Source organism: Cyprinus carpio, chromosome A18 (genome assembly GCF_018340385.1).
Source record: "Cyprinus carpio isolate SPL01 chromosome A18, ASM1834038v1, whole genome shotgun sequence".
NCBI classification, from domain to species: Eukaryota; Metazoa; Chordata; class Actinopteri; order Cypriniformes; family Cyprinidae; genus Cyprinus; species Cyprinus carpio.
Genome location: NC_056589.1, coordinates 15,455,794 through 15,477,838, shown reverse-complemented (window position 1 = coordinate 15,477,838; position 22,045 = coordinate 15,455,794). Strand labels below are relative to the sequence as shown.

At 38.6% G+C, this 22,045-nt stretch overlaps 1 protein-coding gene across 3 annotated transcripts; it reads right to left on the bottom strand.

Moving 5' to 3' along the window:
- Positions 1-844: 844 nt before the first annotated feature.
- LOC109051138 (protein fosB-like) lies at positions 845-8,479 on the bottom strand. 3 transcript variants are annotated; one of them, XM_042775129.1, is made up of 6 exons: positions 8,194-8,479; positions 7,863-8,050; positions 5,985-6,317; positions 5,793-5,900; positions 5,049-5,372; positions 845-4,909 (listed from the first exon to the last, which is right to left on the bottom strand). In XM_042775129.1, the coding sequence occupies exons 1-6, from the start codon at positions 8,255-8,257 to the stop codon at positions 4,844-4,846; spliced, it is 1,083 nt and encodes a 360-aa protein (XP_042631063.1). In that variant the 5' UTR covers positions 8,258-8,479; the 3' UTR covers positions 845-4,843. The 3 variants fall into 3 exon arrangements, with proteins under 3 accessions (XP_042631063.1, XP_018924234.1, XP_042631062.1); XM_019068689.2 differs by having other exon boundaries at positions 845-4,166; XM_042775128.1 differs by having other exon boundaries at positions 845-5,372.
- Between the last annotated feature and the right edge of the window lie 13,566 nt (positions 8,480-22,045).

The following is a 22,045-nucleotide window of genomic DNA, read 5'->3' as shown; positions in this document are numbered from 1 at the left end:
ATGCTATTTCTATTTTATCCAATAGAGGGCGGCAAAATCACATTAATTTAATGTCCCTGATTGCGTGTCACGGGGTTTCAGTCTTTAAGACCCCTAAATATGATCATGCTTGTGCGAGATATGACACCCGGGTCTGATCAGCCTGTGGTGGGCCTGCCTCGGCTGGGAGTGTCTTGTGAAAACCCCAGTGAGGCTGGGCTACACAGCTGATGGTGTTGCACTAATGGAAACACCATACAAAGGTCATTGGCAACATCACCTCAACAAAAGGCATCTTTCACCCATGCTACAACATGAAAGATAAGTACACATCATGTACAGCATAACATCATCAAAACGTCAAGGATCCCCAGCCGATGACTGCAGACAAGAATTGTACCGTCTTCATCTATCCATCTTACCATACTAGTCCTTTTTCTTATGGTTCCCCAGTCTCGCATAAAGCAATTGTAAATTCACGACTGATTATTGTGTATTGAGGCAAGAACCACGGACATGGATTATTAGTGTAATACCTAGTCCTATCATGCAAACTATCATATAGGATATATGTGTGTGTGTGTGTGTGTGTGTGTGTGTGTTTATGTATGTGTGTGTACATAATTATTTATTTTAATCGATTTTTACTTTTTCTACTGAGATAAAAAAAAAAAAAAAGATCCAGGTAATTTTCTGCCAGGACATTATCACTTAAGTTTAGATGCAACTCCTTCAACCCTAAAATACAACACAATGAAATGCATAAATCAAAATAGAAATGCAGAAAATTCCTTCATATTAACAAAGTACATTTTTTACAGACTTTACAGATTAATTTTTTTTTTGTAAACGAATAGATAGTAACTCTTTGTGTATATGTTTATTTCGTAGACATTTCCTTTACAAGAAAAATTGGACGTCATACAAAGATATTAAGATAGGACAGTACACCAAGATTTCACAGTTTATGTAACAATATGAAACGTCCTTCCCCATTCATTAAAGGGCTAGAATAGCATAAAGTGAAATTAAATGGAGAAAGGGAGTAAAGAGAAAGAATGCAGAACGGCGGATTATATAATTCACAAGGGTTGTTCAGTATATTAAATATGCTGTTCTGTATGAGAACTTGGAGCAGTCATGGAGAGAAAAACACTCTAAAATCAGGAGTGTCCTAAAATCTCCCAGACACCTCTGTCATCGGCACTCTTAATCAAGAATATACAAAGACAAACAGTATTGAAAAAGCACCATATCGTTTCTGAAATGTTATGTGATTCATTTTACACCTAACTTTCATTTCCCTTCAAACAAGGCAAAAAAACGTACAAGAAACAGGTAAGCCCTCTATCTTTTCAGTTTTTTGAACAAGAGGTTGTAACATTAGGAAAAGTTCGCTAATATTTCACCCATTTTATACTGAAGGCAATATTCAAATGTGCATTAGAAAGTGAAACAGTTCACATATCAAATGACGCTCACAATGAAGCCCGAGAGGTACTAACATTTTACATCCTAATAATGCAAAACCATCCTGTCATTGAGGTCTCAGCAGAGTGAATCATACGTAAGGTAAACTGGAAAGACAAAACAAACTGTCTCAATTCTTCACTGTGACACTGTAGCATGAGCGACTTGTATCATACAATTCAGTTGATTTGCTACATGGTTCTCCTAGAGTATCTGATATATTGCATTCCACTCTCAATTCAAAGCGCTGTGAACACGATTGTGCAGCTCAATCTAAACAAGAAGTTTTTGCAAAGTGGAAGACCACAGAGTCACTGATACTGTATCATTTAACCAACATCTCCTTATGCTATCATATCAGAGTCAGATACAGTAACAAAACATTTTGGTGTAGGAGTAACAAAAGCACCAACAGCTGAAAAATCAAAAGAACACAAACTGTTGTGACGGACAATAAAGTATTTTGAAGAAAAGTTCAAATGATATCAATGTAATTGAGCATGGGGCTGTTTGACAATGTGTTTTCTAATATCATAACGTCCCATTTTGTGAAATCAAAGCTCTGGCTTCAATACGTCATTGTTTGAGATGCCTTAATTCAGTTTTCAATGCCAAATGAGAACATAATTTCATCAAACGGCCCTGTTGGAAAGAGCTCATGCAGTTGTCTCCATTTCAGCTTAAATTTGATGCTCTGGGTCTAAATTCGACCACCAAGACAATGGTGCACCTGTGTATATAAATGAAAAGGCATTCCGATTTAAACAACTGTACAAATATGATCAATTCCACCCCATAAAATACTCCACACGATGAAGCCAAAGTTAATAGGAACAATGGACCTCATCTAATTGTAAAATACTTCCCATCTGTGTATGACATCGACACACATAATGTTCTGATCATGTCCATAACATGAATTAATAAGGGCTGGTTGAAAGTTGTCCATCAAGCCCTGAATATCACACACACATAAAAGCCAAAGGGAAGACAGCACACACTGGACATGATTAATCAATGCAACTCACTGCTTGAGAAACACAGCTGAATATCAGATGCTCATCTAGAATACATTGAGACACTCAATTCATATCGTCTTTTTTTCTTTAGCATATTTATTGATTTATTTAAGCATTTATAGATATTTTGAGTCCAGTGTGTTTTGTCCACAGGGGTTGATGAACAAAGGCTGTGGAACCAACCTTGTTGACAAATCAAGCACAGCACAAATCTGTGATACATATTACTATATGCACCACAGTTTCAATACAGTCATCATACATATTACATGTTTCGAATGAAAGGCAGTGACAATGCTTTTCATATTAATGGAAAGGCGGGCTGTTATTGTTTATTATAATATATTTTTTGTTCTTTTAGAAAAATATCTATGTTTAAACCAAAACCAAGTGCATCAAGCTCTCCCTTCTGTCTTCATTGACAAAAATAACATTTTCTGAACATTCATACATTACATTACAATCATTGTATATATATATATATAATATATATATATATATATATATATATATATATATATATATATATATATATATATATATATATATATACACTCTGAATATGTATATATATGTATGCATACATAATATATATTTTATATATATATATAGTTTTAGACATAAAAAATTTTCATAGTGCACAACATGCCTTTTTAGTTGCCAACATGAGATAACTATGAAATAATAATAATAACCATAATAACAATATTTGTGATAACTGCAGTAAGACAACAGTAACAGATAGAAGGAGCAGCTAACAGCCCCACAAAATTCTTCCATTTGGCAGCAACGGCACAATCAAGAGCAAAAGTGAAAAAGCATCATGAAAAATCAGTAACTCAAAACATTCACAGGAAAGTAAACGGTTCATATTCAAAAGCACATCCCGTCCTTTAGGTTGGCAACCGTTTCGTGTTCCTTCCGTCCACAGCTGGCATTTGTGCTTTTTTTCCATTTTAACAACAACAACAACCCCTTTAAAGAAAGAAATCAACTGGAGATGTGGTACTCTGTGACTTCCATTCACAATCAAAGCCAAGAGATGTGCTAAACCACATCCACAACTCAAGGACTATGTCAAGGACTTTTAGGAGCACAGAGGCCACTCATCCAAAACCAAGAGGTTGTCCTTTTTTTTTTTTTTTTTTTGGTTGCTCATTATAATGCTCTTCAAACACAGAGTGTCAAGCCACTCTTTTATGTTATCATCAGATAAGCCACTTTTGAAATCAGAGTTAATACTATCATTGAAACACAGAATGAAACAAACAAACAAACTCCTCAAGAGAGGGGAAAGATTGAACACGGTGTGAAAGCTCTCAGAGGACCAGCGGGAGATGACTGGTAGAGCATGGTCTCTCACCATCTCATACCTCCACATTCCAAGGGCTCTCCAAATCTCCTCTGCTGGCCTTGCCAAAGTCTAGCCAGTGTGCCTCCGCTCATCCAAAATCAAATCCTCAGTGCTGAGGAGAAATAAAGAGTCCCGTTCCTTTAGCCAGTGTGGTGGCGTCTGAGATGGCATTTGATCTGCGTGCTGAGGCTGGTTCGTTTTGAGGTTTTGAAATGTCCGCTCAATTTGAGGTTCCACTGTGGGCCGGTCCGTGCGAAGGGAGTTTGTGGTGTTGGGGTGTGGGCTGCCACTCACTCAAGGTTCCATGGGCTTTCAGGGTCCAACGGGCTCTCAGGGGCCGAAGACCAGAGAGAACCGTAGGTACATAGAGACAGGAGAGAGGAGAAACAGATGTGGAGATGGACAACAGAGGGAGAAAAAAAAAGACAGATAGGTACTGTAGAGTGTGTGGTCATGTCCCTTTGTCACAGGAAGAGGTGTGGATGAACTGGATGAAGAAAGAAAGGGTAGCAAGGTAGCCCGAAACGAAAAACCAAACCCACAAAGCAGTTCTGTGCCCCTTTTTTTGCTTAGACAAATACACAGCAGGCACCTGGCATGGATAGAGAGAGAAGGAGGGAGATGATACACCAATGTAAGCCAGAACGAGAAAAGATAAAAGCAAGGGGGAGTGCGCTGATGTGCTTTTATTGTTATGTCAAACGGATTTGAATGTCTATGACAATTTAAGTATGTGTGTGAGTGTGCGTGTGTGTGTGCATGGGCTACTGACTCATCTTGATATTAAGCCTGAATTCATTGTGAATTAATATACACTTACATCATTTGATGAAGTCACTCAGACGCTAACGCATCTGGGCCTCGGTTTCAAATCGAAAGGCTTTAATGTTAAAGATCAGTACAACGTCTGAGAGGTGTAATACCGAATGTTTGAATTTGTATGTGTGCATGTGTTGCTGTCGACAGGCAAGCAGAGGCAGAGAGACGCAGAGCTCTCAAAGTGCAAGAAGCGAGGGTGAGTTCAGGGAATCAGAGGACTGATCGCTACTGCTGGTTCGCTGGTTAGCGCTGGCCCCGCAGGCTCCCTCTGGGTAGGTGAACACAAATGAAGATGTGTATGAGGGGATGTAGCTGCCGGCGTCAGGGTTACCGCCACCGTCGGCAACAAGGCAAGGGCCGTCCGGCGCCGGCTGGCCCTGCCCATAGAAAGAACTAGAAAAGGCTACCTCCTGCATCATCCCTTGCTGCTGTTGTGCTGGGGCCGGCTGTGTCTGCGTAGGCTGTGAAACCGGGACGTGGTGGTGGTGGGACGAGTAGGCAGGCGGCAGGTAGAAAGTGTCCTCCTTCACAGTCAAACCCACCACGGAGACAGAAGGCATCTGCGAGGACGTCTGCGGCAGTGGCAGCTGCGCGGGGGGCTGGTCCTGATAGGGAATTTTGCAACCGGGTTGGTGGGCGACCAGGACGAACTCCAGGCGCTCCTTCTCCTTTTGCAGCTCGGATATTTCAGCCTCTAGCTCGGCCTTCTCCTCCTCCAACATGTCTGTCTCCTTAGGTTGGAGAGACAAGAGGAGGACACAAGGGGACAGAGATTATATGATCACATGAAATGAGGACAAAAACAAGGGTTTCCTCTTATCATAGTTGTTCAGGCACAGAGCTACTTCAGAAATACATGTTGCTATAGTTTCAAAGAGCAACAACAAAATAAATGCCATTTTCTTAATTGCGAACACAGTTCCCACAATATAATTACGGTGGGTTTACACTCTTTGTTCTAATTACAATGCAGCATAATGCATATGTGTGTGTTGGAATCATTTACAAACTATCATTGTAAAAATGATTGTTATGAGCAGATTGGCATGTTATGAATCCAGTAATTATGATGCCTTTGCATTCGTCTATTATTATGGATGAAATATTGTAAAGTAACAAGTGTAATTATATGTGAGTACAGCATCGCTCACCGACTGTAACCTGTCTGTGAGCTCACGCCGTCGGTTCCTACACTTAGCGGCAGCCAGTTTATTTCTCTCTCGTCTAACACGTCTCTTCTCCTCCTCCTCAGCTGTCAGCTGGGAACAGAACAAATTTAGTTGAAAAAAAAAATGTAATCAAAATGTTAAATGACTAACCATGCTGTCATGGTCCTTACTCACTGTTTCATCCCGTGCACGGCGACGGCTCCGAGATTGTCTCACTGGGCCAGGAGTATCAGAGCTTGGTGGGGTGAAGCCTCCACCAGATGAAAAGCTTGGGCCTGGCAGGTCATAAGGATCCAAAGCAACAGGCTGCGTCATGGTACTGGAGCCTGCACCGCTTTGCCCTGGTGCGACGGAGGAGATGAGAGTGGGCTGCACCATCCACTGCAGATCCTGGCTGGTGGTGATGGCCGTCACTGTGGGCACAAATGAGCTGGGCATGTCCACCCCTGCCCCGGTGCCGGTTGACCCACCACCCACCCCTACCACACCAGTGGCTGATACACACTCCTGGAAACCAAAAACATAAACAGTATATAACTATAGGCCCCACCAGCTTGCTGTAAACAAAGCTATTATTGCTAACTAAAACTAAAACCATAAAAGCCCAATTTTGTTACTTTGAAGCAAAATTATAGTTGAGTGAAATAAAATGAAATATACAAAAAACAAACAAACAAAAAAAATCTCATTTTTGTTCAATCTAAGGGGATATTTTGCCCTAAAATTATAATTCTGTCATCATTTTCTCACCCTGAAAAACACCCTGAAATACAGTGGTTCCAAACCTGTATACGTTTCTTTCTTCTAAATGAAGATATTTTGAAGCATGTGGGTAATCAAACAGTTGACTGTAGCCATTGCCTTCCACAGTATTTTGTTTCTAATCTATGGGAGTCAATGGGGACCAGACAGTGTTTGGTTCTTAAAAATATCTTATTTCATATTCAACAGAAGAAAGAAGCTCAGGTTTGGAATGACATAAGGGAGAGTAAATAATGACAGAATTTTCACTTTTGGTGAACTATCCCTTCAACTTGAAGTAATGAAAAAACTAAAATGAGATAAACTAAAACAAATAATCATAAAACTATACAGACATAAAAATCTATAACAATGACAAAAACACAACAAAATTATAAATAAAATTAAAACAAAAAAAAAAACGAAAATCTAAAAATACATTTTAAGGCTTTTTTTATTTATAAGGCTATAATAATATATCAATGATAGTAAAATACCACTTGCTGTAAAGCTGTATCTTCCTCCATGTAAAAATAACAGACTAATGAAAACAGAAAAAAGGAGTAAGGATAATGAAAAGCAACAAAAATATGAAAAAGACATGTATTCTTAGCAGAATTCTCTGTTTTAAAAATTCCAACAAATTACCAACAAATGGGTGTCCAAATGCAAGTACACAATACATATCTGTGCATAGCTATTAAAACATATTTAGAAGAAAAATCTATATTGGTACGGCTTATTTTTTTTAGGAAAAAAAGGCCCAGTGCTGCCAGTGTTAGTTCCATGTTTCATTAATATTCATATAAAGCGTGTTAGGCAAAGGCGCACGCAGTACGCCGTAGCCAATAAGCGGCCTCGAATAGCCCCTCCCGTCCCTGTTCCTCCGCCCCCGTCACACCCCCGGTGTTCCCCCTAGCAACGCAACGTAACACTCCAAAATAGAACGCATTGACGTCACGCCGAAGTCTGAGAAGCGAGAGCAGCAGCGCCGAGCACAGGGCGGAGCTTCGTGTGAGAACGTCGGAGAGTTCCACAGCTTTGTCATCTGTTTCGCGACGTGCTGTAAACCCACCACGTTGCTACCGGCCTGATTCCGCGCGCATGCTGACTTGTCAGTATTCTATTACATTCTATTCCGACTTTAAACCTCTAAACACACTCGAACGAATTCAAATGCATTCCTTCAGCAACGTCGCTCCGCTTCTCTAACAGAAACAAGCAAATCTCGCAGCAGCCGTGCAGTTTAGCAAAACAGTTATTTGCACGGACAAACACGATGTTAAAATGTGAATTAATACCGTGACTTACTTGCGGTGCGCTAGTGGTGGGCGGACTCCCGAAGGATTCCACAGACGACAGGTACTGAGATTCAAAAGAAGGAGATGAGCTTCCACGGGAGCCGGTGTCGGGGTCTCCGGGGAACCCCTGAAACATCTCCCCGGTGGAGCCTAGAGAAGCCGAAACACCTACTGTGCCCGGCGAGAACGGGATGTCACCTGTCACCCAACAGAAGTTACATGAAACGCTTTTTCGTCAGGACATCAACTATTCGCTTGCGTTTGTAAACCGTAATGCTCCATAAAAAGAGAAAAGTGGATGCATTACATTTAAACATTTGCATTATATTTAAGTCACCTACCGTAACAAGTTTTATTTGGAGTCTTCGTCAAGATGCCCTTAGTCTCTTTCCAAAACAGTTGCATTAAGACATCAATCCAGTTCCCTGCTGGAGGAAACTTCTAAATTCCAATCTCTTCTTGAATAACACTTCCCAGGCCTTGGTGCAGTCCGTGAAATGCGTGAAATGTGCATTTATAAATCCATAAAAAATAATCCGGAATGTGTTTGTTACAAACGGGAGTAGAAGGTTGTTTGGTGTTTCGACAGCAGCGCTTCGTCTTGTGAATGAAGCCTGAGAACGCTTTGTAAAGTAGGGAGTCCTGGCTCCTCCTCTTACTGGAGTTCCGTTGACGTAGGTGCCCATATATGGTCCAAAAGCACTGTTTTTGTTTTCGGTATCCAAGCAATATGACGTGTAAGGGATTCCCTCACCCACAGAAAGAGACAGCTCGATCGCGGTCAAGAATAGGTACGTTTACTATTACTTCCACAAGATATTTTTAATTGTTGCATGGTTTTCACGGACAATATTTAGAAACGACACGATTTGCAAATATTTTTACGTCAAAAAATGTGTTATGCTTAACAGTGGCTATATGTAATTTTTATGACACTATCAGGTTAAAACAAACCATTTTCTCAAAAAAAAAAAAAAAAAAAAATCTTTTAATAAAAATATCGAAGACAAGAGATTAAAACACTAGATTTAAACAGGACAATAATTAACAAATAAATAATCTTATTCAAATAAAGAAACATGGTACTACCTGAGTGCTATGAAAAACTATAGACTGCACAATAATCATCATTATTATGTCTTATCATAATGTAGGCTAATATCATAATCTGTTCAAGTAGTCAGAATAATCTCTACATCTATTTTCATTTTATTTTTCATTAATTAAATCAAAAGTGGTGGATAAAGTGCACTGAACGTAGCACTGCATGTTTTAACTTTGACACAAGTTTTATTGCAATAGCATTTATGTTTTTAATTTTAGTGCACTGTTTATAGTGCAGAAATGTGTACAAATACAGAGCAGGAGACAACACAGGAGCAGTCGTAAAGCTACTTGAAGAATGTTTTGCTGAGGTAAGGGAAACCCGCTTTTTGACTCCACCGTAAACTTTCTCACCGACACGCCCCACGGAATCCCCGATACACTGGAGCTTCCTTCGAATGCTGTCTTGAGAACCGGTCGGAGCAGAGATTTACATTACCGTTGTCTATCGTGGGTAAGTTTGGGAACTATGCATCTAATTCTTTGTTATTATTATTTGTGTATTATATAAATCTGCTTACCACATACGTCAAAATCGGTTCAGCGTTGCTATATTCAAAGAAAGGTAGGCTGTTTATTAAATGCCAGTTTTAAGACAATCACTTACATTATGAACACTAAACCAAATGCTTAAAATGATTGAAATACATGTATACGGCGATCAACGGAATGTGTCAGCTTCGCTCTCGTGTTATTGTTCAGCAAAACAAAGCGCTCATTATTAAGGCTGATACCCTCGCCATTTACAAGAAGCTTCTGTATGTAGCCTACAAGTTCCAGGTCGGGCGGTGGGCTGCAGTGACGGAAGTCTTAGTGAGTGTCACATAGGCTACTGTCACATTCACCTCAAGTAGGAACAAACGTGATTCATTTCTGCGTGCAAGGAAATGAGTGTGGCTGCTCGTTATTAAGGTAAAACTCAAATCAACTCGGGAAGTAAAGTGTGGAGATATAAAACATACGGCGGTGTTGGTACACCTCGACGGTGGGGAACGGTGGGGATAACAACAATTAGTCAGCAGCAGTTGAACGTCACCGGCGGAGAACGCCGTGTCCGGTGGCAGACATCAACGACTGAACACGAATGACTAATGCGGAGTACTTCTGTGTGCTGCAAACATTTTACCAGTACGTTACCCGCCAGAACATTAAAAATTGACGTCAGAGAAATTATATGTGGATGCTTAAAGATAAGCTAGATAGCGGAAAATACCTATATTTCGCTTTAAAACAGCGTGGCAGCAGGTGTTTGAGGGGCATTAGTCAGTCTGGTTAATGCACGTTTCATATGTTTATGATGTAATTTAGCTAATAAAAAAATTGAGGCTACTCAGCAACCCTATATCACTTTTTTTCTTTCACAGACCTCAAAAGGTAATGTTAGACAGAATGACACTCGCAATTCACTTTTAACACAGTGAAAGTGAACGCTGACTGAAGCTGTCAGTCACCAACAACTCTGTCTTTTTGTTTAACGAGAGAAAGAAATGCGTGCATGTTTGGAACAACATTAGTGTAAGTAAATTATGACTTTTTTTATTTTGGGTGAAATGTCTCTTTAAGTTCCGCTGATCTGCACCATAACATTTCCACTCTAGTCTATAAATGTACAGACGAAGGGAAACAATACGATAACAAACAAACGTCTTTTAACCGTCTCACATCTTGTGGTTTAATGCAAAACAGACTAGACGGATTCCTAATGCAAACAATCCCGCGACGTTTACAACCAGCCCTCCGTGTGTATACAACGTCTCGTCGCCGTGGAAACGTCGTTCCCGCACGTCTGACGCAAGAACTTCACGACGATTGGTACTTTTTTGTTTTTGCTGCGTAGCAACCGGTTTCCGTGGTAACACTTAAAGGGGCGGCACAGTGGTTTAATGTAGTCTGTGAGGTTTCGCAGACGAGGGAAAGTGCTCTTTCATGTGTGCGAGCGCATGTTTACATTCTTTTGACGAGGTCTTTAGAGGCGAGTGCTTTGCTTTTCAGTATTTAGACCACACAAAGACTTAACGTTACTTTAGTTGCCATTTATTTTTGCAGTAAGTCCCATTAGCCGTGTAGCCAGAGTGCTAAGCGACCCGTATAACGTTACATGACTGTGCGACGTTGCAAACAAATATAGCTGTTATGTTGCTAAAAAGTACATTATAGCTGTGCACTGTATCAAAATCACGTTTAAATGCTCAATTAAAGAGACAGACTGCTCGAAATGTGTATAATCTTTCGGATATTTAGTCTGTTGTGGGCTCTTGGAGTCTTGTAAGCAACGACAGGCTGCTAGAAATCGAAATCGAAAGTCGTACTTCTTTCTTTAACTTTTACACAGCTTATGCAAACTAATCTGACTGTTTCTGTTTAGTAATTTTTGTTTTGCAAATAGTTGAAGTAACAATTTAACTTTACCATGTGGTCGTGAATTCAGGCGTCTTTGTTTTAAAGATGTTCATGTTGTAGAAAACAACCCACTCATATCAAACCAAGTTTAAGGCTTCTAAAACTGTGAGGATAAAGAATTAGTTTTATTTTCGTACTGTGAACTAAGTGTACTGACTTGAATTTTTTAAATAATTTAAACTTTTTTTCTTACATAGCAGGAAGTTCAGGTATAATGAATAATTCAGTGCACAAAACATTGGCTGTATGAGCGAACAGTGGTGCATTTTTTAATATATATTTTGATTTTTTTTGTTATTTAATGCAAGCTAGTATGTACTACATGTTGCAACAACAGGGGCATTGCACAAGATCCTGGGCCCTATGCATAGGCAGTCCAGACTTTTCAAGGGCCCTCTCTTCCTTTGGGGCCCTGGTAATCAGTACTGGTTTTACCCCCAGTCCGACGCCCCTGTGCAACAATACATTTGTGCAATGTAGTTCATCAGATTATACAAATTATATAAAGATATTTTGCGGTAAAGTGAAATTCAGTACACTGATCTTTATACAGTCTTTGATCTTTATACAGTCTTTGATTTTCAAGGACTTCTATATGTTGTTAGGTTCCTATTATTTTTTGCACAAGTAAACTGCTTCAAAAATATTTACAGGATAACTAATTCCATCTTGCATCTAGGTATCTACAATCAACATAAAATTTGTGATGACAGTTTATTGCAATTAATTAGGAAATTAAAGAAGAAATCAATTAATCATGCCCTTTGACCCTGTATAACGAGTCCATAATAATATGAAATTCATAATACTAGAATTTCCCTACTGTTGGTGCAATTAAAACTCGCAGGTTATGGTATGGAACAGAACACCATGTTCTCCACATCTTTTTATAAATTTGGCACCCATTAATAGCTTTTTAAAAAATGTGGCACCATGGCATTAAAAAACAGCAAGTGTCATGTAATACTAGTGTGCCAACTATGCAAATGTTATCAAAATAATGATCATATACAGCTCATTATCATTAATGTCAACTAAAGAGATTGACATTTAACTGTTGTATATTGTGTATAATGTTTAGAGTAGGTTTTTTGCTCTCCCCTATAACCTTACTGTAATGTTGTATGCTACGATAAAATTAAGGACCGTGGTTTTCAATCCTGGTGGGAACTACAGCACTGCTCATTTTGTGTCTAACTTATTTAACTCACCGGTTTTAGATCATCATGTTGTTGGAGATTATGATTAAATTACTGATTTAAGAGATGCAGTGCTGTATGTAAGCTGAAAAACCGAATATTAATAAAAATGGTTATTCCATTGACAGTCTAGTTGTCTAAAGACAGAAGCTGTGGTGAGAAAGTACATGTGCTATGAAGTACAAAAAATTACTCGCAAACTTGAAGTGTGAATTGTTCGACACTGCAAGTCATTAAAGCTCTAGTAAGATTATGATGATACAGAAATGGAAATGTAAAAAAATCTGAAATAATGGCCTTTTCAGGAACAGCTTAAGCAGGACAGCATACAGGTCAAAGTTATGAGGCAGCCTAAGGTTTAGGTTTTTTATATATTAATGTGCAAATTGCTTTGCTGAGAAAAAAATACTTTAGCCCTATATGTTTTAATTTGTTATTATATATATATAATTGTGTGTGTGTGTGTGTGTGTGTGTGTGTGTGTATATATATATATATATATATATATATATATATATAGCTATTGTTATTTGTTTTACTTTTACATTTTAAATAGTATGTGCTCCTATGCTAATTTATTTCAACATATTAGCTGTTATACATGTAGAAATTAAATGCATTCTTTTAAAATGTTTTGTTAGTTAAGTAAGCATATAGGCAGGACATTTGGCATACTGATATGTCAAGTAATCATTAACTAACTTGCCAGGAGCGTTTACTGTAATGATCATTGCATATATTGTTGTTTCTGAGAAGACTGCTGTTGCTGCAATTTATGTGGTGTTGGCAGAACAATGAATAGGAAAATATGTTCATTTGCATTTTTTTCAAACTGCCCAGCTTCGCTCCTCGCTTTTGATTGTTCTCATGCGTTCATTTGGCTTTATGCAAAAATAAAGCTCAGTTTTCCTGTTTTGGCATTACTTCAGAGCCATATTGTTTGCTTTGGTTTTTTTTTTAATTAACCCTTGCTGTCCTGCTCCCAAAAAAGTTCCATAATGCAGGGGAGTGCTGTATGTTTTGTTTACCCGACTCTCTGTTTTCGTCTCTCTGGTCTTTGTACAGCTTGAACCCCTGCAATCACGAGAGTGTCTTGTTTCCTGGAGAGGCGGGACATGTTTGCCTGGTTCCCTGCCCAAAATATTTGTAACCAGGCAACAGCTAGGCCCGTCCCACAATAGCTCTGTGTTGTAGACACCCCTCTTGGCAGCCTCTTGCCATTGCATAACCTCTTTCACTAACTTCCCATCACCACAAATCAAAATTAGCAGCCTCATAAAACTCTGCACGTTCTCAAAGAAAACTGCACAATCGATGTGAATTTGGCTTGTATTGCTTCTCTTTTATTGCCCTGGACCTTCACTGCATGAACTTCGTAGTTTTTTTTTTACTCTTTGGACTGGCATGTTTGCACACCGATGCACCGAGTTGCAAAGAGTTGAACTGAAAGTGACTGGCTGCTGCTATAACTTCCATTAACATGCGGGTGTGTTTACACAGAGTTTGTCTATGAGGCGAACATTTTAGTTGCCTAAAAAACAATACTTGCCTTATAAAGCATAACGTGAATGCAATGCTGAAAAAAACGCAAAAAAAGGTTTTATGTGGTCCTAGGTGGTTTGAGAGCTGGTTCTTTGAGCAGCGGTTCTCAGTCTTTCTTGTTTAAACCAATGAATTTACATGACTTTTCCAAATATTTGAAATTTACTGGGTAAGGATTTTGAAAAATATTTTTACTCAGTTTCTACTCAAAATATTTTAGAACTTGGCATAACTAGAAAAATGTATATTCTTTATAAAAATGCATTTGGTGTTTTATTTGTGCCATCTAGAATTAGCCTACCTGATCTATCTAGGTTTTTCTTGGCTTTGGTAATCCTGGTTCATTAAAACCCCAAACAAATGGTTGAGGGTGTGATTTTTATTTTGTCTTAGTTTTATTTAATTAAAGGGATACTGGACCTTGACACTGTTATTTACTTGGCAGTCTATGGGACAGTCTCAAGCCTCCCGGTTTTCATCCAAATATCTTAAATTGTGTTCCGAAGATGAACAGAGCTTTTATGGGTTTGGAACGACATGGGGGTAAGTGATTAATGACAAAATGTTCATTTTGGGGTGGAGTATCCTTTTAATGAGGAACAATTATACACATTAATAATACAAAACAAATGTGTCAGATTTAGCCAAACTAGTTACTTTTCACCCGTGCTCCCTTGGCAGGTTGATGTTAAAGACAATGAAAACAGCAGACAAAGTATTCTCTTAACATTAATAATAATAATGATGATGATAATGATGATGATGATGATTTTAAATCAGTTCGCTGAACTATGAATTAGAAATATGAACCATGAATAAAAACCTTAAAAAGTAATTATTGTAAATGATTTTAAGTCATCCTGTGACCCTTTTCAAAGTTTGCTGAGGCCGCCTAGTGGGTCCTGACCCCCATGTTAAGAGCCACTATTTTAGAGGGGTTTTGGTCACTTTCAGATGCTCTAAACCATGTAAACACCAGCTTGGCCAGTTTAAACAACCTTAAAACTATAGTAACTGCTAGCAAGCTTCAACATACATTAAACATTCAACATTCCTGCCTTCCTTGTAGTATGATTTTAGGTTTGATTCGTTTGGATATCTGTAATTTATATCAGCTTTGTTCATCAAGAAACTAGTCTTTTCCACTCTCCCTTTTTCTTTTGTCTCATAAATGGGGAAACTCTCAGTCGTGTCTGGAAACATCTGGAGGGGCAGACAGCATGAGGTCATTGCTCTGCCTCCCCTGCGCTCTCATCGTCCGGGTTCGCCACGCGTGTACGTCTGTCTGCGCTGAAAGAATGTGAGAGAAAAGCTGTGGAATTTACATTTTTGTTGGAAACAGAGCCTTGTGATTGGCTCCCCTGCATCTGCATTCTTTTTCCTGTTAACTTGTTTAGAGAATCTGGATTTCAACTTGCTGCTATAACAAATCTCATGTGGCTGAAAGCTCAAATGTAAGACTGTTTTGTAAAACTGTAGAACAAAGTCAGGATCTAATATTTGAAATACTCTCTTTAATCTTATTTACTGGCATCTGTGGTTCGATGAAGAACCTTTCACAGAAGGTTCGTTAGTGGAAAATGTTTGTTTAGATTAGGAAAATGCTCTTCTCACTAAAAAAAAAAAAAAAAAAAAAAAAAAAGTTATTTTAAGAACTGTTCCCTGAAAGGTACTTCGGGGAACCTAAAATGGTTCTATTTCAGTGTATGGTTCTTCATAAACATCCCAAAGGTAACAGTCTGGGTGACCCTGACCTACATAGTCAAGTATTTTCAATGACTACATTGCCCAATATTAAACCGCAGACCAGTGACGGGGAGTTATTTGACCAACTACACTTCTCCATTACATTCACGACTTCCTGTCAGGATAATGTCTCTGAGAAGTCGAGGAAACCGTAAAGGAAAAGGAAACTGCGTGTTGTCTTTGATAACCGGGGGCACGATGGAACATTTTTAAACTTGTTTTCCGCATTGCGATCAAAATCAGACCGCAGGAATGTGTTTTTAGAAAATAAACACTGAAAAGTGCTTGAACATGACAGACTTTTTAAAGTCAAATCTGCTGAGAACATCACACCGTAATTTAAATTCACCATCACCAACTGTCTGTCTTAATCCAGCTATCACTGGCACTCCAATGTGTAGAAAAACATGAATTGCCATTCTGTTCCATGTAAGACTGTGCAATCCGGCAGGCTAAAGCATTACTGAAATGCAATCAGTGAGTTTAGTATTCAGCAGCGTAGTGTGACTCAGACAGCGTAAACCTCAAGCGCGTCAAACGTAGCCTACTTTCTGCAGGCCTCATGCCAGACAGAGAGGCACAACGCTGGATCAGAGAGAGAGAGAGAGAGAGAGATTGCACTCTTTCTCTACCTCCTCTCTGCATTTCCATCAGTCTCCAGCAATTCTTTCTCTCAACCCCCACATTCTCTCTCCTGCTCTTCGCATCCATCTCCCCCACTCCTTCAATGCTTATGCAACAGTTGCCCTGTTTTTATGGGGGAGGTTGTGAGGGAAGAAAGATTGAAAGAGCAGGTGGGAGGGAATGATGGAGATGGGGGGGTCCAGGAGTGCTGTCTGTGCTCACTGCACACGTCAGGTGGAAGACAAACTGTCCCTTTCTGACTCCCCCTACCCCCCGTGTGCCACTCTTTTTCTCCGTCATCACCTCCACCCCCCCACCGCTCACCCACGGTCGAGTCTAGATGAACCTTGCTTTCTGAAACACTCGCGAGATTGGCATTTATTGCGATTGAGGTAAGAGTGTAAGGTTGCTTTGGGACGCCAAATAAAATGGTTACAAAAAAGTGTTTCTTTTAACTCATGTAATACTGGATATCATTTAAGGCTATATGCTTTAACATACTGTAATCGAAAAGGAAAAATAAATATTAGTTTATTTTAAACTAAAAACAGCACCGTGGGAGAAAAATAGACTTAAAGGGATAGTTCATATTTAATTTGACAAATAAAAATGGACTGTGGGTTACACCAATATATTAAACGGACTGAACATTTGTCCCTCACAGCCCCGTTTTCATTTGTAGCAGATTGAACATGATCTCCACTTCATAACGTGTCTGAAAGCTGAATTTCGCCAATTCAGGTGAATTTGGCATCATGCAGGTGAATTTTGTAACACAGTAACAGCTGTCTAAGACTACAGCAGTGGTTCTTAAACCCTTAGCATTCCTGTAAAATTGCCTAAAACACACAGTAGTGGTCATTAAAACATTAGCATACACAAAAAAAGGAATACCCAAAGTAAATTGCATGCTGTTCTTGTGCCATTTGAAGTATATGCACAGTTTTGGTCTCTTTTAAAAGGTTTCACTCTAAGGTTTGTTCTGCTTAGGAACAAACCTCAGAGTGTCACCTTAGAGTGCCACTGTAAGTCTTACTGGTATTGAGTAACAGAACTTTGAACACACTGAAAAAAAAAAAAAAAAAAAAAAAAAACATTCCAGCTACATTTTTTTTTTCGTAACAACATGAAGGAAGATGAATATAACATTGTGTTGTGGGCTGGTGATTAGAATGTGATCACAGCATGAAGCCTTGTTGGCGGCCTGACAAAGACACTGATTGCACCTGCTGTGTTGATTGTATAATGGTTTGCATCATTTGAACTACAAGAATCTCAGCTTTCCAAAGATAAGTGACGTTTATCTTTTTTTTTTTTTTGAGTTGTTGTATGTCACAATGTTAACCCTCAAAAACACAGAGTGTACCAAGATTGGTACAGTAGAACGTTAACAGGTTAACCCCACACAAACTTCCAATGGGGAATCACAGGATGATTTAGAAGAATACGTTATTTTTATTGTTATCTCTGTTTTTATTAATATTATGAATATATTCATTATTATTATTATAAAATAATCATCATTCAAATCTAAATTAAATAAATATAATTTCATAGAAGAACATACAGTTCTAGAAGACAAACATAACTACTGAAATCATGAAATGAATCATGGATAAGTAACTAAATATATTAAATTAACTGTTAATCAATCTGCAACTAAATGCAGCCAGTGTACTACCAAAAAAAAAAGGAGCATACACATTGCGATGGACTAGGCTGACAAACAATGTCTGTGTGTATGCATATTTATTTATTTAATCTGTATGATTTTCCTTCTACTGTGTAACATAAAACAAGAGATTTTAAGGTGAAGGGGACATAGCATTAGTTGGTTTCCCAATGTTCTTTCAAATATATTCTTAGCATTACACAGAAGAAACACAGTTTTGGAATAAATAATAACAGGCTTTTAATTTTTGCCTGGACTATCTCTTTAAGTGAAGTGTCTTGGATCTAAATATAAACCAGTATACTGTTAGCTGTAGTAAACGTCCCAGACTGATTTCAGCACACATGGAGAGAGATCGCATAATCCCATATTTTTCCCAAAATCCCAAAATTATAAATTTGGGAGATGACAGCTGTTTAAATCACAAATTCTTACTAAGTCTAAGGTGAAATTTGAAGCATTTGTTCAGTTAGAAATAGCTGCATAGGGTAACATAAAGGTTTTAATTTCTTTAGTACTAAGACAAAAGCCTCGGAGATATTTACTAATGATAAGCCTATGGCATTTTGGTTATTGAGATTTGAGCCTCTGAGATTTGAAGCTTCTTTGATCGCCTGTTTCAAATAAAGCATTCAAACCTGTCAATGTGAAATATACTGTACTCTAGGACAACGACAACAGCAATCCTAACATGAACAGGCAGGATTTCTAGATGAAGTTCCACTGGGGATATGCACATAGACTAAATAGCTGAGCAATTCAGACAACACCGCACTTGTGTCATTATACCGGACTAAAGACACTTCAGTCTAAAATTATATAGCATTAACACACTTTTAACAGTGCAAATATAAGCAATTATGGTAGTTGTTATTCAATAAATACAGAAGATGTAAGTTAGCAATTATAACAGGGCTGTGAGGAGAAATCTTCCTTATGATTAGCAGCCTATATTCTTATATTTTATAACCATTTTACTCTTTTCCTCCTGCCCAACATGCCACCTCTTGGCAATTTATCAGTATAGATTTTTTTTTTTTAAACAATTTCACCAGTTTCATTAATGCGTCAGCCCTTAATGGGTTTATGTAAAAGTGAACACATTTAACTAAGTAGTCAGTGTGGGGGCAAACAGTCAAATGCAGTTTGAGTGACGCATTAGTCAATGTGTGATGCACTCACACCCAAAGAGTTGACATTTTACCCATATTGATGTTGTTCGTAAGCACTGACTCCCAAATGCTCTCTTCATTTATAGTACAACTGTTTTGCGTGAAAACGACCGTCCGACTGATGCACATTCTCAGGATGGCGACACTCAGAGACAGCCGCTCTTTGGCTCAAAATATGACACAATTGCCCTGTAAATGCATGAAATACTTCATGTAAATATCTATAAATACATCCTGTGACATCAATTTCAGTAGTGTGTTCTCCAGCCAGTTCTAAAAATGCGTCTTAGCAGTCTGCTTAAAAAAGGCACCTTCCTTAAGGAGCTTCCACTCTGGAAAATGCTCCCACACATGCTGCACTACAACTCTGGAGCTATTCCTGTAGCCACCCCCATAGAACTGTACCATAGAACTGTACCAAATGACCAAGTGTCGGCAAGAAATGAAAGAGGCAAATATGTCACTGCGGCGCACCAATGGGATCAATGGGGGAATGTAGCAAGGGGTGATGGAGAAAATAATGATAACATGAACACAGATGGAGGGAGGTGGAGAAAAGGTTGGAGGAATTTATTCATTCAACCCTGCAATTCTGAATCAGTCTATGTCACACAAACACATGTTCAGCAAGCTGCTGTGCCTATTTCCTCCTTAGTAATTAGATTCAAAATAAATGTTCTATCTGCCAGAGACCCGATTCTAACTCTTCAGTTATTTTAGTCCGCGTTTCTCAGAAAAGAAACTCCACACGTTTTTGATATTTCTGTCATCTTGGCTTGTACACATTCAGTTGGGCAAACTTTTTAATAGAAAAATGGCAGCAGTAAAAGGTTCAAAACATCAGTCACTCATTGAAAGGGAGAAGCTCATTTTTATTTTTAATAATTACTCTAAATAATATTAATATTGTTATTATTATATTATTAATAATAATTGATCACAATAAATGAATTCCCAACTAAATAACAATAACAAAAACAAGCAAATTAATATTTCTTGGCTATTTGTAAGCCAAGTGCAAAATGTGTAAGGAAGCTACTGTGTCTGTGTGAATAACCTTGGTCTGCTGTGTTTTTGGCTGACACTTTCATTCTATCCACAGGAAAACACTAACCTTCTATTTTTTGGATATTTAATATTTCTATTTTAAGCCAAATCACTGATAAAACAAAAGTGCTTTAGAATGGTATGTATTTGGTGGCAAGGTACGTATTTTGTGGATTTTCAGTATTCTTACTTCAAAGATAAGTGAACTTTCATGGGTTTTATTTAATTCCTAGTGTCCCAGGTGTAATTGTAAATTTGAAGTTTTATATTGGTGGACTAGATATATATTATTTAAATGCAAGAATGTGTGTTAGTAGATGCCACATAACCATGGACCCTTTTTGCAAACTGTGATGATGTATTTCCAGAGTTATTAGCATTGTAAATCTAGCAATTTTTATATTTTCATTTTTTTTTAAATTAATGTACATTTATAACACTATAAATTATTGGCAAATTACAGAAAAATGGTTAATGCTGCTTTTTAGTACAACGGCTGAGGAAGTGACAGCTAATTTTACTATCTTCTGACCAACGTAACGGATCTTCTAATATTTTTTTCCTGTTTGGCAAAGTGTAGAAATTTTTCTATTGATGACTCATGAGATGAGATTTGTTGTAATTTCCATTCACCACTATATACTTTAGCTTCTGAGAACCGTGGAAATGTGAAATAGTTCCATACTATCTGGGCCCAAAAAGCATTTTTCTTCATTGATGGCCATTGAAAATTATGTGAATACTCTGTATATTTCCATTATTTCATTATAGGCAATGTTTACCTGTGCCTGTTTTTTTCTGGAAAGCTTTTATAAGCGTAATATGGACATATTGTTCTCTGCTGATTTTCGTGCCGACTCCCAAGGATTTGGGATTGTTTGCGTTCTTTTGTTGCCATCAGCTAATCGAGTCAAGAGTGATTAGACACAAGGCATTTTGGGGCTCAAGTGATTGGTCCAAAAAACAAGTAGCCGAACTGAGCACCCGTGAGCAAAGATGGCAGATTTCAAATTGATTTTAAGATTTGAGACGGCAGATTTCAAATTGCATACATTTTGGGAATCTTGTGCCAGCTGAGATGAATGGAAATGCTAATGGATCCTGGTATTTTCGGACAATTTTAATTGGCTCACTTCACAGACAGAGAGCAAGACAGGCAGACAGGGATAACTGAGTCAAGAGTAGCTTTTAGAGAAGCAAATACATTAAGGGATTATGGTATAAAAAGTACAAGATGTAACTGGGAAAATTATGGAAGAGGAAGTAATTGAGAGAGCAATGACGGACGTGCGTGCCTGCTTTTTCTAGTCGTTTCCAGAGGCGCTTGGACTGTTGCTGGGGGCAACCTCTGTTCGGTCACCTTACGGCAGGGAGGAAGCATTGTGTGAGCAAAGGTTTCTATTAATAGGAACAGCGGGAGAGAGGACAAGAGCGTACAGGCGTGTGAGTGTGTGTGTGAGCAAGCATACATGCATGTGTGAGTGAGCGAGCGCAAGGTACGCGAGGAGGAGGAAGCAGATTGTGAGAATGAGACAGTTACTAGAGAGAGCTGGATGGAGGGATGCAGGGAGAGCGTAGCGGAGGAGGGAGCGATGGCGTGATGACGCTGTGCGTGGCGTCAGAGCGATAAGAATAGAGCCGGTGCGTGCAGGGCTGCTGAGACATCGCTTTTAATACCCACAGCTAC

What these genes read in the sequence shown, in the direction of transcription:
- LOC109051138 (XM_042775128.1), bottom strand. Translation starts at nt 8,257, where the DNA reads ATGCAACTGTTTTGGAAAGAGACTAAGGGCATCTTGACGAAGACTCCA. An exon ending in TCCAAATAAAACTTGTTACG is followed by an intron (nt 8,051 to 8,193) that starts GTAGGTGACTTA and finishes GTTGGGTGACAG; the next exon opens with GTGACATCCCGTTCTCGCCG. An exon ending in GCCGTGCACGGGATGAAACA is followed by an intron (nt 5,901 to 5,984) that starts GTGAGTAAGGAC and finishes TTCTGTTCCCAG; the next exon opens with CTGACAGCTGAGGAGGAGGA.